General features: G+C 41.5%; 1 protein-coding gene across 8 annotated transcripts in view; it reads right to left on the bottom strand.

The window, feature by feature from the left end:
- The window catches only part of Tomosyn (syntaxin-binding protein tomosyn), a 235,908-nt gene that overhangs the window by 54,053 nt on the left and 164,483 nt on the right, over positions 1-17,372 (bottom strand). For 2 of the 8 annotated variants that reach the window (XM_065232272.1, XM_065232271.1), the window contains exon 14: positions 14,566-14,788. The exons of the other annotated variants lie outside the window; for them this stretch is intronic. In XM_065232272.1, coding sequence (XP_065088344.1) covers positions 14,566-14,788 — 223 coding nt within the window. The remainder of the gene's footprint in view (positions 1-14,565; positions 14,789-17,372) is intronic. 8 annotated transcript variants of the gene reach the window in all.

The raw sequence follows: 17,372 nt of genomic DNA on the forward strand, positions 1-17,372 counted from the left end.
TCAGGAAATGAGGTAAGTGGTCGATGTATTAAAAAGTGACCAGGAGTAAGGACTTCCAGATCGTTAGGATCAGCAGAGAGTTGAGTTAACGGTCTGCAATTTAGGCAAGCTTCGATACGAGCCAGCAGAGTAATGAATTCATCCTGGGAGAGCACAGAATTCCCGATGGTGGCCCGCAAGTGCTTCTTGAAGGATTTAACTGCCGCCTACCACAAGCCACCAAAGTTCGGGCTGCGGGGCGGGATGAATTTGAACGCAATGCCGTCGTCTGCACAGTGGTTGATCGCTGCTGCTTGGTGTTGTTGGTCGTAGAATTGCCTTCGTAGTTTTGCCAATTCTTTCGCTGCTCCCTTGAAGTTCTTGGCGTTATCGCATTCGATGAGCTTCGGCGTCCCTCTGCGAGCGGTAAATCGATGAAGTGCAGCTAGGAACGCGGTCGTGCTGAGTTCGTAGACGAGCTCTACGTGGGTAGCTTTTGTCTCGGCTTTTGTGACAAGGCACACGGAAATAGCTACGTAGCATTTGACCGCTGATGCTCGTGGTGACTTGCGGTACTGGAACGGTCCGCACAGGTCAACTCCAGTGTTGAGGAATGGCAGCGTTGGCGTGAATCGCTCAGGTGGGAGATCACCCATTAACTGCTCGAGGTTGCAGCGGTAGCAATTCACACAGGAATGCACCACCTTCCGAGCCAGGTTACGGATTCAAAGTGGCCAAAACTTTTTTCGGACACGCCTGCGTCCATGTGTGTCTTGAAGATAAGCTTCTTATTATCAAACCTATTTTCAAGCAGCTGCCGGCGACAGGATAATTGGCAGCTGTAAGCTCTATATCATCGATCACCTTCCTCGCGTCTTTCGTCAGGGACGCCATAAGGTAGGAAAATTTGTCGAATTGCGACAAATCAGCATTGGAGTCGATAAGCGATTTGAATGAATCGAAAAAGTGATCCATTCAGAAATGGTGCCATCAAAACTTCGCAGTTTCACATCAGGCAGATTGACCCGCGACTGAATAGGTGGATGTTGGTTGAGGTTAGGTTGGGAACACGATGCATGCTTTTTAATTTCGTTAGCCAAGAAGCTGTAGACCAAAATGTAATCGACAATTTCTGCCGAATAAGCCGATTGCTTTCTTGAGCGACAACCTTCTCCGCTTCCTTTTCTGCAACCTTAACTTCATCTTCTTCCTGCTCATCTTCATCTTCATCGTCGAACGATAATTCAATGGCCAGGCGATTGGCATGAAATTTCTCATCCAAGCCATCAATCCGTTGCTTCCATCCTGTTAGTTGCCCTCTGGGTTGCTCTGCGTCGTAACCAGAAACAAATTGCTTTGCGTTGGCCAACGTGTCCAAATAGAACCGCTCTTGGTGACAAAGTGTCCTCAATCCCGGTGCCATCTTCCACAGCGACCAACCAAGCCCAAATGATATTCAAAAATGCGAATCTCTCACTACCAGAGCCCACAACGCAACCTACACTAAGCTTGGATGAAAGCAGCAGTGACGATCGATCGAGTGTTGCAAAATCGATCAATTTATTGAATCACTCTTAACTTCGCAGAAAGCTCCAAATTTATCTTACGTTTTCTCAATACCAATTTGCATGCAGTATTCACGTGCTTATAGTAATTAATACTACCGATGACCTTGTCCGACGATCAAATAGATTAGGTTCCTTTGTCCACTCAGGACAATGCAGACCCTTGCCAAGCCTTGCCTTCTGCCACGAGGTTCCACAATGTTTGAAGAAATTCCTTTCTATCACTTGCAGCCGGAATGATTTTCAGCGCAATTAATTAGAAACGACAGTTCACTTTACGCACAATATTCGTTTCTTATTACAGGTAAAAAAAATGTTCTCCACACTTCACACGCGGCGAAGGGTTCGAGAGCCACACGATAGGCAAATTTTCGCATTTACCGACAGCGACAATTGTTTACCAAAAAACTGTCCGCGATTATCCGTATTAAATCGCACACATCCGGCTCGAAGGACCATAAAATGTTTAAGCGGGGTCGACAAAGGCGCGAGAGCAATAGGAAAAACGCGCGGTTCAAAAACGATACGAATTAAGTTTTATTTCACTCTCCCGGTTATCGTAAGATAGAAGCGGACGACGTGTATGTAGGTACGTTTGGATTGAGATGTATATTTCGACTGATCTGTTGGTCCAGCACAGAGATCTGATCTCTGCTGGGAGAATCAACATGTGAAACGGATTAGCAAAAGGCCTTTCCGATCGATCACTGCTTCGATAACCGAAAGCAGTAATAAGCTTATCTAATGTGTGTTGGTGTATGTAATGATCGAATGTGTTGTGTGTGTGTATATAATGATCGAGTGTGATACAGAAAACGGAAATTCAATTATATGCTAAATCTAGTGCACGAGTATTTTCTTGTTAGGGTGGTTCTCTAACAGATGCCTTAAGTATTTTTTAAATGCAGTGCTGGTATTTCGAATCCCAAGTGCAACCGAACCAAACTACGTTACTTAACATCAGCATTAATTTATAAAATGCAATCTATGGGATATATCGTAAAACGGGGTAACATTGATAGTTTTTAAAAGTATATTCTAAATAATTTTTACAGCAATGAATGTTTTTCAAATTTTATATTTTTAAAACAAATACTGAGGATTCAAGAGTCAATTCGTTATTAATATGTTTAACTGAAATTAAAGCATTTGCACTTTTTTTTTAGTTTTGTGACCAGCTGTTATAAGTGGATTCCGCGAGAGAAACGTGGCGTTTGGAGGTGACATTAGGGAAATGTTTCATCAAGCATGGGTTCGTGCAGAAGACCGTCAGGCACAACGGTTCCTATTCGTGGGTCCGAACGGAGCGGTGGAAACGTACGTGATGGATGTGGTCAGGCATGGAAAATCATTTGCATTCATTTCATACATTCATTTACATTCATTTGCCTCTAACTTTTTTCATCAACAACATTCTGCAAAATGATGTAAAGAGCTTTTATAGGTTTTTTTTATTAGCTACACTTTTTGTTCATATTTTAAATCTGTACCTCTTATGCATCACGAACTAGAGCGGGCAGAACTTGTTACTGTTTTTCAGTGAATGTAAAATATATTCACTGAAAAACAGTAGTGGATTCTGTTCAATCTGGTTCGTCATGCATAAGAGATACGGATTTGACTTGTTAACAAAAGTTGTAGTTAATAACAAAACCTACAAAAGCTCTATACATCATTTTGCGGAATGCTGTTGAAGAAAAAAGATAGAGGCAAATGAATGTAAATGAATGCACGAAATGAATGCAAATGATTTTCCATGCCTGGATGTGGTTATCTTTGGCTCGACCTGTTCGCCTTGCTCCGCACAGTACGTGAAAAACTTGAACGCGCGGGAACATCTGCTGAGGGAAATAAATCTAGCATGTGCGGATACCTTTACCGGTGCGAGGACTCGTTGGACTTTTAACCCACCGGCTGCCCCACACATGGGAGGTGCGTGGGAGAGAATGGTGCACTCGGTGAAAGAGGCGCTCAAAACGTTCACAGATGGTCGGAAGCTGACGGACGAGATCCTGCAGACGGCACTGATCGAGGCGGAGAACCTGATTAACTCTCGTCCACTCACCTACGTGTCCACTAACGTGAAGGAAGACAAGGAAGCGTTGACGCCGAACCACTTTTTGCGTGGTCGTTCATCGGTCGAGTGTCTGCCGTCGAGGAATCCGGTTGACCTGGCCAACACGTTGCGTACTAGCTACCATCGCGCACAGTTCTTAGCGGATGGATTCTGGGATCGTTGGAAGAGGGAATACCTGCCGATGTTAAACAAGAGGTCTAAATGGTTCGTGGATCAGCGACAAGTAGCGGTTGGAGATTTGGTGTTCGTGGCAGATGGAGGAGAGAAACGAAACGTCTGGGAGCGAGGCGTGGTGAAGAAGGTGTTCGTTGGGAGTGACGGAAGAGTCCGTTCAGCGTCCGTTCAGACAAGCAGATGCGAGAAGGTCAGACCGGTAGCGAAGCTAGCCGTTCTGGAGGTCACTTCGAAGGAGTAATCCCCGTACTGTTCCTGATGGAACCAGTCACAGGGTTTACGGGCGGGGGAATGTTACCGTTGCAGTCAGGCCTGAAAGGGTTGCGGTAGCATAACTACCGTGAACGCGCCTCTTTGATGCGCCCGTTTTTGACGTTTCTTACCGTCGCTGTAGCAGTGAGGCAATGTATTCACACAGAGGTGCGATAGTGAGTGAGATAAGCTGAACACGGCCATCGCTTTCACACTACTTTGTTTGTTTACCCCAGCAGCTGGCCTGGAAAGAGGAGAGTATAGACTCCATCGCGATAGATGTGTTTTTGTTGTTGTGAATTATGTTTTGTGCCGATTATTGTACCTAGTAAGTTGTGTAATTTGTAGTTTATTAGTTTATTTGTAGCTTTTTAAATATTGTGAAATCATAGATTGTTCGCCACTGTTGTACCGCGGGAAGCTGATATGTTTTCATTTAGTGTATTACTGTTCAATTACCGTAAGTTAAATATTATGTAAAGGTGACATGTTTTCAGTGTCTTTTATTTAATTTTATTTTTTTTTTCTTTATTAAAGAGACTTTCAGCCTTGGGCTGGTTCGTCTCTGAATTTATTTAATTAATTGATAGGACCTCGCTAAGCCCGCCGAAGGTATATTGGCATTGAGGAGTTGCAGGCGTTGAAAAACTAAATTGTAAGTTGTCGATTGTAAGTTTGTTTAATGTAAATAGTTTGTTAATTTTGAATATATTTTAGTTGAGTTTGTCCGTCAAAATACCTACTTTTGAAAATCGTTTTTCATTCGCACCGGAGGGGTGCGAACAGTGTGAACCACCAACAAGTGATGAACAACCATCAACAAATGGCCACAAACCTGATGATATAGGTACCAGGTAAGAATACTCGGATCGATAATTTAAATGTACGCCTTTTTTATTTGTAGGCTAAAAAAACTTGCACATTTATTAATTCATGTTTTACTTTTCTTGTCTTACAGAAGTACCGTCAATTCCATCATTAGATTAATGATTAAAGAATAATCATATAACGTGAAAATATTCATCGTTCACAAATTGAATGTTTCACCTATTTCGTTAAGGAACATGAGGACCATGGATTACCGTGTAACCAAATCAGCAACCAACACACAACCAGTACGACAGAAATTTTTAAATATGGATCCAACAGGCATCAGTAAAACAGAAGCATTCGACGAAATGGCAACACAATTAAAAATAAGTTTTATTCATCTCCTGATTATAGAAATGAGCAGATAAAAGTTTTATCAGTGTTACCGCACTCTTGATCAATAAACAAAATCGTAGAAGAGTTCAATGCACCGGTATATATGGTAAGACAAATGAAAAAAAATATGAAAGATCAAGGTATTTTTTGAACCACTAGTGCACGAAGTAGGCATGGAATCAGTGAATTTGACAAAAAGGCTGTTATAGATTTCTTTGATAGTAATGATATGAGCAGGCGAATGCCTGGAATTAACGATAGCGTGTCTGAACTCCGAAATGGACAAAAAGAACGGGTTCAGAAGCGACTTCTTATGATGTCTCTCAAAGAGGTATGAGAGTATGAGAGTATTAAAATTGGCTTCACCTTATTTACAACGTTGAGACCTAAACATTGTAAGCTATTTGATAGTGAAGGCACTCATAATGTATGGGTGTGCACAATCTACGAAAATGTAAAATAAATGCTAAATAATGTAGGAATATTATCCCAGGAAGAAATAATGGATAAACTGCTTTGTATTTTTTCTATTAGGTCGACAGAGTGTTATTTTCGAGCTTGCAAGAAATGTGCCATCAATGAAGAAGTTGCAAACGAACTTGCTGCACTGTTAGAAGAAAGTGGTAAAGAAGATGTAATTTTTCAACAGTGACTAACTACTGATCGTTGTCTTGGAGAAAATTATGAAACCTACAGATAAGTTTGCCACGTACTTCGTAGATAAAATTGATAAGTTAATCACTCATGACTTTATTTGTATAGAACAGTCTTTTTTTCTAAGGAACAAAAAAGATTCTTTACAAGAAGGTGAATTAATTGTGATTTGCGATTTCTCTGAGAACTATTCATTTATTATTCAGAACGCTGCTCAGGGTTACCATTGGAATAACGCTCAGGCAACTATTCACCCTTTTGTGGTTTATTATATGAAGGACAGTAAAATAGAAAACTTTTTATAATAATATCAGAGGTATTGGCCCATGATACAAAAGCAGTTCAATTGTTCATTTCAAAACTGCTAGATTTCTTGAAACAATCAATAGATTTCTTGCATTTATGTCAGATGGAACAGCTGCTCATTATTAAAACAGAAAATGCACAAATTGGAAGCAGAATGTTGGCCTATGCACTTCCACTTTTACGGATGTTTCGGATCTTCCGGAGGACGCTCCCATGGCCATCCAGGTACATTGAAATACATTGATGTCACGACCCCAATTTTTTTTTATCACAGTTCCTAATGTTTTCAAAAAACCCGCAGAGCTCTAGGATCAGGTTCACGGATTAACCACTTTTACGGATGTTCCGGATTTTTCGAGGACCGTTCCGTTGTCTCCAGGATCCATATATAGGAACCATGACTGTATTCTGGCTAATTGTGAACATTTGTGCCCATTAATCTAAATTACAGATCTTGTCTCCAGGATCCATATTTAGGAACCATGACTGTATTCTGACTAATTGTGAACATTTGTGCCCATTAATCTAAATTACAGATCTTGCGCCACTTGTAAAACCCTACAAACACACCTTTAAAAAAACGTTTAACAACTCTTTTCGCTTTTTAAAACAGTAGACGACTCTATTTTCAATCTTTTCACAATCAAAATCATCTACAAACCCTAGGAATTCGAAAGGTACCACAATTTTTGAAATTCATTAAGAAATGGCAAAGTTATGCCATTACAAACTTGCCGTTACACGTTTTTCTGAGGCATCGTATTCGGAGTGTTAACTGGCTAGGCTATCTGAGGGCGCTTACTTAAAAACTTTCAATCAGCATTATTCAATGCTATGTGCATAATTAACGACATCGGCATCGTGGCAGCACCAAGCAGAGTTACCACTATTACCCATAATCATTAGTCCAGACCCTTGAATCGGCTCATATCAGCACTGCTACTTAGTACTAAGTGCTTCTTCTTCTTCTTGTTTTTGGCATTATTATGTCCCGTCTTTAGGTTGGTTCTCAACTTATTTTTTTTATTAGAATCACTAACACTCTTGGGTTATTCGTGACTTGTCCGGGATGAGATTTGAACGTGTGACTTTTGCGTGAGAGGTATGGATGTTAACCTCTACGCCGGGGCCGTGTCCTCCTCTCAACTTAGTGTTCTTTGAGCATTTCCACAGTTTTTAATTGAGAGTTTTCTAAGCCTGTACTATTTTTACATTAGTATATATTGTGTGGCAAGTACAATCATACTCTATGCCCAGGGAAGTCACGAAATTTTCCAACCCGAAATATTCCCAGACTAATCCGGGTATCAAAAACCCAGTAGCCTCCAGCATGGTCTTGCTTTGTAACTGCGCCTTTATCGACTGAGCTAAGGGAGACTCAGTAATTAGGGTTAATAACCTCAATAAACAAATACCTTATACGAACGGTAACCCGAACGTTTTTTTTTCTCTGTTCGGGACCTAACGCCACTGCGACCAGTAATTTGATCTATTCTAGTATATCCCGTGTCCTTAGTTTAGTGAATATCGTATTAAAAGGCGAACACGAAATTATTGCGACACATTCAACAGGGCATAACTTTTTTACCATTGGGTAAAAATCAACCAAATTTTGCACACTTTCTCATTGATGTGTATTGTGTACATGCTGTCAAACTCGAAGTCGTGTTTTTCGATTCAACGAAAATTGAGGTGAACCAACGCGAGTTGAGAGAACAAATTCTTTCCAAACACCTGGAATTTCCTGACCTGTCGCACCGGCAGTTGGGAAAAATGTTGAACATTCACCATTCAACCGTCTCCAGAGTGTTGAAGCGGTTGACGTTGGACCACGGCAAAGGAGCTGGAAGAAAACCGGGACCGGAGAACAAAAAGACGGAGGGAAAGGTGAAGCGGATGATCAAAGCAAATCCCAACGTCTCAAGCCGTGATTTGGCTAAAAAGATCGGCATGTCGCAGAGCTACGTCCAGAATGCAAAGAAGAGAGCTGGACTACATACATACAAGGTACAGAACTTCCCAAACCGCGATGAGCGGCAACAATCGACGACTAAACTCGGGCACGGAAGCTCTACGAGAAGATGCTTTCAAAATATGGCTGCTGTGTGATTGACGACGAAACGTATATAAAAGCCGATTTTAAGCAAATTCCGGGGTTGGAGTTTTTCACCGGCAAGAGCAAGTTCGATGTGGACGACAAATTTAAGAAGAAGAAAATGTCGAAGTTCGCCTCCAAATATCTCATTTGGCAGGCCATCTGCTCTTGCGGACTGAGGAGTGAGCCTTTCGTGACAAAGGGCACAGTAAATGGCGAGATCTACAAATCTGAGTGCCTCGAGAAGCGCCTTTTGCCGTTCTTGCAGCAGCACGACGAAGCTCCGCTATTTTGGCCAGATTTGGCATCATGCCACTATTCTAAAAGTGTCCTGGAGTGGTATGAGGCCAATTCTGTCCATTTTGTTCCAAAGGACATGAATCCGCCAAACTGTCCGGAGCTGCGCCCGGTGGAGCAGTACTGGGCAATAATGAAGCGGGAACTTCGGAAGAGCAAGAAGACAGTCAAAGACGAGAAGGACATGTTAAGAAAATGAAAAAAAAAAAACTGAGAAACTGGTACCGGATGACACTGTAAAGACTTTGATGGAGGGCATCAAGCGAAAATGCGTTCAATTTTACACTCAAGGCTCCATCGATTAACTTTTCTTTTGATTTTTGAAGTAAATATATGTATTGTTAGAACTATTCCACAAATAGTATGGATGATACCCTGAACACATCGTTAAGCACTTTTAATGATCCAAACAAAAATGTTGCTGAGATCTCGCGAAATCGGCATGTTTTATGTGTCAAACACAAACTTTGCAACCTCTTTTTGTTACATATAAATACAAAATACATCATAATATCTTATGATTCCATAATCCCATAAATTATTTGTTTATGCTAAATGAATGGAGTAGAATCTCACGCTACAAAATGGTGAGTTGACAACCTGGAAGGAGCGGAATACTTAGCCCTGGTCCTCACAAGTTCCTACTTCACGCCTCTCCGAGTCATATGATAACAAAAGACTACCAGCTGAAACATGGACACAGCTGGGTGGCGTAGCCTGGGCAATGTTGCCAGTCCGGCAATAGCAAAGTGAAGAGGTGCGACGCGAACACTGGCGCGGTAACCATAGTACGGTGATAGAGGAAATGCTTCACCAAACCCGAGCGTCTGTTCACCATGGAGGTGCGGCTCAAAACGGCGTCTGTTCTCCATGTTAGGAGCGGCTGATCACCGTCCTAGTGCCAGCGTGGGACTCTAAACAGAGCTGTGCACGATGGTCTCCCGGCGAGAACCAAGCCGCCCTGGAAAAAACATAAAGTTGCAAATACTGAAGAAAGAAATACGGATCGGAACAATCGGCACAGACCTACGCGACGAAATAAGGACTACGATTGGAACCTCGGAACATGGAACTGCAAATCGCTCGGCTTCCCGGGCTGCGATAGGTTAATCTATGACGAACTTCAACCACGCAACTTCGAAGTCGTAGCACTGCAGGAACTTTGCTGGACGAGACAAAAGGTATGAAAAAGCGGGCAACGAGCGGCTACTTTCTACCAGAACTGTGGCACCACCAACGAGCTGGGAACCGGCTTTGTAGTGCTGGGTAAGATGCGCCAACACGTGATTGGTTGGCAGCCGATCAACGCGAGGATGTGCAAGTTGAGGATTAAGAGCCGTTTCTTCAACTACAACATCATCAACGTGCACTGCCCACACGAAGGGAGACCCGACGACGAGAAAAAAGCGTTCTATGCGCAGCTGGAGCAGGCGTACGACGGCTGTTCGCAACGGGACGTCAAAATCGTCATCAGCGACATGAACGCTTAGGTAGGACGGGAGGCAATGTATAGACCGGCAATCGGGCCAAACAGCCTGCATGCCGCATCGAACGACAACGGCCAACGATGCGTGAACTTTGCAGCCTCTCGGGGTATGGTAGTTCGAAATGCCTTTTTCCCCCGCAAGGATATCCACAAAGCCACCTGGAGATCACCTGACCAACACACAGAAAACCAAATCAATCACGTTCTAATCGACGGGAAATTCTTCTCCGACATTATCAACGTCCGCACGTACCGCAGTGCGAACATAGATTCGGACCACTACCTAGTTGCAGTATGCATGCGCTCAAAACTCTCGACGGTGCATAACACCCGTCGAAGTCGAACGCCCCAACATTGAGCAACTACGGGACGCCGGAGTTGCCCAGACCTACGCGCAGCAGCTGGAAGTTGCACTACCCACGGAAGAGCAGCTTGACGCAGCTTCTTTTGAAGATGGCTGGAGGGACATCCGTTCCGCCATAGGTAGTACTGCTGCAGCGACACTAGGTACTGCAATCCCAGACCGAAGAAATGACTGGTTTGACGGCGAATGCAAACTGTTAGTAGAGGAGAATAATGCAGCACGGGTGAGAATGCTGCAACACCGCACGAGATTGAATGTGGAGCGATACAGACAAGCGCGGAAAAGACAAAACTCGGTATTCCGAAGGAAAAAGCGTCAGCAGGAAGACCGAGATCGCGAGGCGATGGAAAATCTGTACCGCGTAAGCGACAGACGGAAGTTCTACGAGAAGCTAAATAGTTCGCGCAAAGGCTACGTGGCGCTAGCCGATATGTGCAAGGACTTGGACGGTAACCTTCTCACGAACGAGTGTGAGGTGATTGAGAGGTGGAAGCAGTACTATGACGAGCACCTTAACGGTGAAGCAGCAGAAAACGAAGGTGACACGGCAACAGACCTTGGAGCACGCGCAGTATACGACAGGCTACCGGCCCCTGATCTTCAAGAAATTGAGGAGGAGATCTGTCGGCTGAAGAACAACAAAGCAACTTGTGTAGATCAACTACCTAGTGAACTATTAAAATACGGTAGTGAAGCACTGGCCAGAGCACTGCACTGGGTTATTGCCAAGATTTGGGAGAAGAAGATATTACCGGAGGAGTGGATGGAAGGTGTCGTATGCCCAATCTACAAAAAGGGCGACAAGTTGGATTGCTGCAACTACCGCGCGATCACACTGCTGAGCGCCGCCTACAAGGTACTCTCCCAAATTCTATGCCGCCGCCTGTCACCATTTGTAAGAGAGTTCGTGGGGCAATACCAGGCGGGATTCCTGGGTGCCCGCGCTACCACGGACCAAATTTTCGCGATTCGACAGGTTCTGCAGAAATGCCGCGAATACAACGTACCCACACATCATTTGTTAATCGATTTCAAATCCGCATACGACACAATCGATCGAGATCAGCTATGCCAGATTATGCACGAGTACGGATTTCCGGATAAACTGACGCGATTGGTCAAGGCGACGATGGATCGAGTGACGTGCGTTGTTTGAGTATCGGGGACACTCTCGAGTCCCTTTGAATCTCGAAGGGGGTTACGGCAAGGTGATGGACTTTCATGTCTTCTATTCAACAGCGCGTTAGAAGGTGTGATCAGAAGAGCTGGGATAGACACGAGTGGCACGATCTTCAGGAAGTCCATCCAGCTTCTTGGCTTCGCCGATTGGTATTGATAATGGCGAACCTTATAGTTTATTTCGTAGTGCTGTGATAAATATTCGATTAATTAAGTGTGAAATTGTGCTTGTGCCGCCGTAGAATTGATCCTACGCGTGTCCCGTAGTGATAATTTATTGGATAAGTAGGAGAACGGTTGCTGCTGTCGCGGGTTCTCGTTTAATTGTTCTTTTTTTCCTTCGCCCGGCAAGCTATTGGCACCCCAAATCGTAGATTTCTGCTTTCGTTTGTGTTTACTTGTGTCTCTGTAGTGTTGCATGTAAAGTTTATGTGTATAGGTGATATATATGACTGAGTGTGCAATATGTAATTTGGGGATTTTGGTAAGTGATTTGCCAGTTATCTGTGTGGGTAAGTGTGCTCGTGTATTCATTGCAAATGCACTACACTTACGCGGACTCAAGCAAAGCTTATCACAGATAATGCAAATGTTCTACTCAAGTGTAGTAATTGTCTGTCAGATAAGAGTTGTGACGAGCAGAATGCACGGAAAGACGAAACAACTCAAAATAAAGTCTTTTGCACTCATCTTGACACCTGCAACCAGTCAAAATTGAGTTATCTGCGAAGTATCCAATTTCAAGTATTTTGCGAAGACACCCTTTTGAGTAAAATGCAAAAATTACTTAAAACAGGGTGTTTATTTCAGCAAATTTTGTTGTAAAAAAATGATTCATTAATTGCGTTTTATTTTATTTTCAATGTTTGTGTTAAGCATTTATAAGCAAACATAAAACTTTTATTTATACTTATCGTTCTCGCTGACCAACATCGACATTGATAGTGGGGTGAGGCGAGAAAGACACTTCATGACGTAAAACTAGTTGTCCTTGAGATCGGCTAACGCAATAGTAAAGTTTAAATCCCATCTCCTGATTAATCTTTTCCAGGATGTTGAAATCGCGATTGCACCAGTTCACTGTTTAGGATCATGAAATGAATTTTACGTTAGGTATTTTCATAGAAATTTCAATAAAGGTAACAAACCTGCCTAGCTGCCCAATGTAGGTATTGATTGAAAAGAATTGAATCCCAGATCTCCACGGTGCTGCCTCTGGTGGAACTGTGACGCGGTATATTTCCATCAATCACCGGAACCATAAAATAAACTATTAAACTTTTGCTTGCAAGATGACAAAGCGAAACTGAAATAAACATGGCGCATGATGAGATTTTTCATCCAAAACGAAGTGCTATCGTAACACTCGATTTTGGATACTTTCAAAGCACAGAGAACGAAACAATTTAAAATCGAGATAAAGAATTCTCAAAAATAAGAGCTCTCTCAAGACTGCTGCTTGAGTACAATTAATATACAGTGAGACGTTATCGAAATACTTAACGCTTAAGTTAAAAGTACTCATCAGTAGTGCTGCGGGAGAACTTATTTTTAAGTACTTTCGATCTCGATTTTGAGTTGTTTCGTCTTTCCGTGTGTATCGGTTTCGGATACCAAAATGATGGGGGTAGCAATGAAGCAATTGTCTTCTGCTGCTGACTCTATCACTGCTATAAATGATGTAATTGCACCAGTTGCTGGAAGAACCATCCATCGTCCACATTGCAAAAATTGGGCGACTACGAGGGGCTGGGCACGTCGTAAAAATGCCGCACGACGACCCAGTGAAAATGGTTCTACAAAGCGACCCAACAAACGGCGCCGGTGGTGTAGTGGTAAGCGTGATTACCTCTCACCCCAGTAGGCCTGGGTTCAATCCCAGTCGGCGCCACCGGGATGTTCTGAGGCATAACATCTCTGATCACGCCTTCCTTCGGATGGGAAGTAAAGCCGTTGGTCCCCGGTTCATGAGTTGATGGGTCGATAGATAGGGTCCAGGTGTGGGAGCTGCCTTCCTGGCACGTCGGTAGCATTGGTGCTCAGCACGGAAAACAAGATCGACGGAAAAAAACAAACCAAAGGAAAAAAAAAAGCGACCCAACAGGAACTAGAAGAAGAGGCGCGCAGCGGGCAAAGTGGATCGATCAAGTAGAAGGCGACCTGCGGACCCTTCGCAGGCTACGAGGCTGGCGAAGTGTGGCCATGCATCGAGTAGAGTGGAGACGACTTCTTCGGACAGCAGAGGACAACAAGGCCTTAGCCTGATTGGTAAGGCAAGTAAGAATCTCACGAACACTAATGCAAAATTCATAGGATTTTTACAGTTCTTATAGCAATACATTTTTTTTATTAACTACATATGCAGCTGGAGAGGTATAGTATAAAAAGTAGCAACGATGGTTGTGGTAATCCGACAGAAATATTTTCGCGTACAATTTGTTCTTAATGTAATGTACTTAATGTACGCAGTTTTAAATGCATTTCAGTGTTTTCTGCATCGAGTTAAATTTTCAGATCTACGCAACTTCTGGATCATGAGATTCTAAAAGCGTGAACCTCATTAATTGAGTTATCAAACAGTTGATTCACTTGTAAATGGCGAGTGGGTGAAAACGATGATTGACGTGTTGCTATATACTACATTGCATTTTTTTATAGCATCATCTTTTTTTTAAATTGTGTACATGAAAACTAGGTGTCGTACGATCAGTTTTAGCTTTGTCTTGATTCACCAATACACAGATGATAATGATACCAACATATCAATGAAGTTGGCGCTTATTTTTTAGAACTAATTTCATGGTGAACGAACTGCTTTTTTTTTAATTTAACAAATCATGATAAAAGCACGTTTTGTAAATAAAGAATAATGTAGGTAAAACCGAATACGAAAAGAAGAAATACATTCATACACATACTTTAATTTATTACCTTGTGATCTAGATTTTCTAACGGTGTCTGAAACACCAGTTATTGTCGTAGAACTTCCCGTTATTGTTTTTTTACTGGGACTTCCTGCACTAGTTATGCTCATCCCTCGTTCTTGTAATGAAGAAGGCATTGAAGAATTAACGGAATTTGGAGTAGTAGCACAACTAGTCCCTCCATTGCTACCACCGGGTACTACATTACTAGAGCCGCATAAACCATTTATCTACACAGAAAAAAAATGAAACATATTGTTTTTTTTTGCTTTATTGTCAAGCACAAAGTACACATAGTCTGTTTTTAATATTAGATATCAATATCCTGCCCGCGAAATATAGGTAATAGTCAAAGGAAGAAACCTAAATAGGGGACATTTTGGGTCAGTTGGCCACCTCAAGAAAATCACCACGGATGATCCTAATTCACTGAAAAATTCGAGATAAGTCATTTCTATCAACAGAGTAGTTTCCAGCCCCACACATATCATGAATACAATCAGAAAACTGTTGACTTTAATGAAAAAAAAAGATAAAAATGTTCTTTGCCGTTGAAGCCAATTCTTTCGAGCAATTCAGCTCTGCCGTGTGACAGCAAAGTGACGTATACGCCACTATACATAATTTTTCACTTTTTTGCATTTGCATGCACCTATTAACGCCAAAAACTTGCATTTGAACCATTATTCATCAAAGAGATGTTTGTTCTACAAACGTCACTTTGTTGAACAAAAACAAATCGATTTTTACATGAGAATGTCAATTAGAGTTATAATTATCGATTGAAACCATCTTAGGCATTGGTAACAAAACAAAGCATACTAGGGTAACTGATGATGGTTGGACCTATTTAGGCCGGTTTCACACGACGTCAACATTCATGTCGTATTTTTTTTATGAATTCAACATATAATTATGAAAAATGCGTTATTAGGGTAAAGATCTACCTTTCTTTTTTCTAATAATAACATAGCAAGTTAAATATTATGAACAAATGATTTTATAAAACGTTTTTATTCAGCAAAGAATTATGATGTTGCTTGGACCTATACTGATCTTGGTTGGACCTAAAAAATGATGATGGTTGGACCTATTTTTGCAAATGCTAGTTTAGCCCATATTTATTCAAAAACTTTGTTTAGAGCTTATTGGTATCATGAAAAAAAAAACCCTTTTTATACAGTTTTTATGAATTTGCTATTTAAAAAATCAAGAAATTTGAGTTTAACTTCGTTTTAAAAAAAAGTTCACTTTTCACGCATAAGCTATTCATCATGGCTCATTTTCTCGGAAATCATTGTCCCGATTTGGAAATTTTTTTAACGTCAAACTATAGGTATTGTGGTCCCATTGAAAGCTATCGAATATTTTTGGAATCGGTCAACTGGTTCCGGAGATATTGCCGGAACAAGTTCCAGGGTATATGGAACATGGACCTAATTTTGACATGGAAGGAATAAAACCTATCATGCGACACTTCACATTACTTCCAATTTCGATAACAAGATCAATAACAAAATTGAGTGCCTTGGACCACATTGGCCACTTCCGACATGTTCTGGGTGCCTCCGGGGAATTTAGGGGCTTAAAAGGACAGAGTATCAGAACTTAATTCCGGTTTTATAGTTTTTTTTTTCTCCTAGGAGTTTTTTTTTCGGAAATAAGTTTCAGTTAGCAATTTTTAGTTTGTTAACATTTTATTTCAAGTTAATTCGCACACAGAAGGTGTATGAGAAGGCGCTTTCGTGGTAGTTCGGAAATCGGTGGTTACCCTTTCAGCCAACCTGACGATGGAATTCCTCCTTTAAATTTACGCCCAACTAGTGACAGCTTCCAAGATCTTTTTGGTCGTCTTGGGACTGCCAGAAGCAGCGCACATACAAACCCAATCCCCTAGCTGGTTCTCCAAATCAACACTCAACACTATTTCCCTTCCATATTTCTTGCCGTGGCTTCCCTTAATTTTTGCGTGAAGTGTCGTTTGCGGAATATTGTACCTTTTCTGTGCCTGATACGCGGTAAGTGATTTATTTCTTACTAAAAGAACAGCCTCTTGAAGATTTTCGACCATATAACTCTTTTCTTTAGCCATTTTTAGCGGCCGTCTTAGGAAACACATAGGTCCAACCATCATCATGCGTAGGTCCAACCATGATCATATTTATCTATTCGAATTTCGTCAATTATTCAAACATTTTAGTGAAACCAATGGATAAATGGCGTACTAACGTGTTGTTTACACCTTAAAGCAGTATTTTACTGCATGAAAATAAAAATAAATGTAAAAAATATTCCTTTTTTGTAAGTTTGAAAGTAAGGCATGCTGACGAGCTAATGCGTGGAAAGTGAACTGTTTTGAAAACACATTTGAAACTCAATTATTTTGAAGTTTTTTCAATCAAACACCCATGCAAATTGAATAAAAAGTGATTTTTGTGATAGTAAAGTGATCTTTGAAAATAAAAAATTAGCGAAGATTGACTAAACTAGCGATTGAAACATAGGTCCAACCATCATCAGTTTTTGGATAGGTCCAACCAGAATCAATTACCCTACCAGGTTCCAGGTATTCCTATGAAGCATTCTAGAAAGTTGTGTCCGAAACGTCTAAAATAATGCAAAAAAAATCATTTTGTGTTGATGTAATGAAAAGGTTATGTTTTATAAGAACAAAGCATAAAAAATTAGGATTTCTGAATTCTAATTTTTTTCCACGATTTCTGCATTAAGACGTCACAATTGATGATTGATTGAACCATCAATAACAATAAATTATTAAATATTTTCTTTAATCTTTTAAATTTGTCGAACTTC

Source organism: Ochlerotatus camptorhynchus, unplaced genomic scaffold, assembly GCF_037179485.1.
Source record: "Ochlerotatus camptorhynchus isolate MF236.1 unplaced genomic scaffold, CSIRO-AGI_Acam_v1.1 ptg000366l, whole genome shotgun sequence".
Classification (NCBI taxonomy): Eukaryota; Metazoa; Arthropoda; class Insecta; order Diptera; family Culicidae; genus Ochlerotatus; species Ochlerotatus camptorhynchus.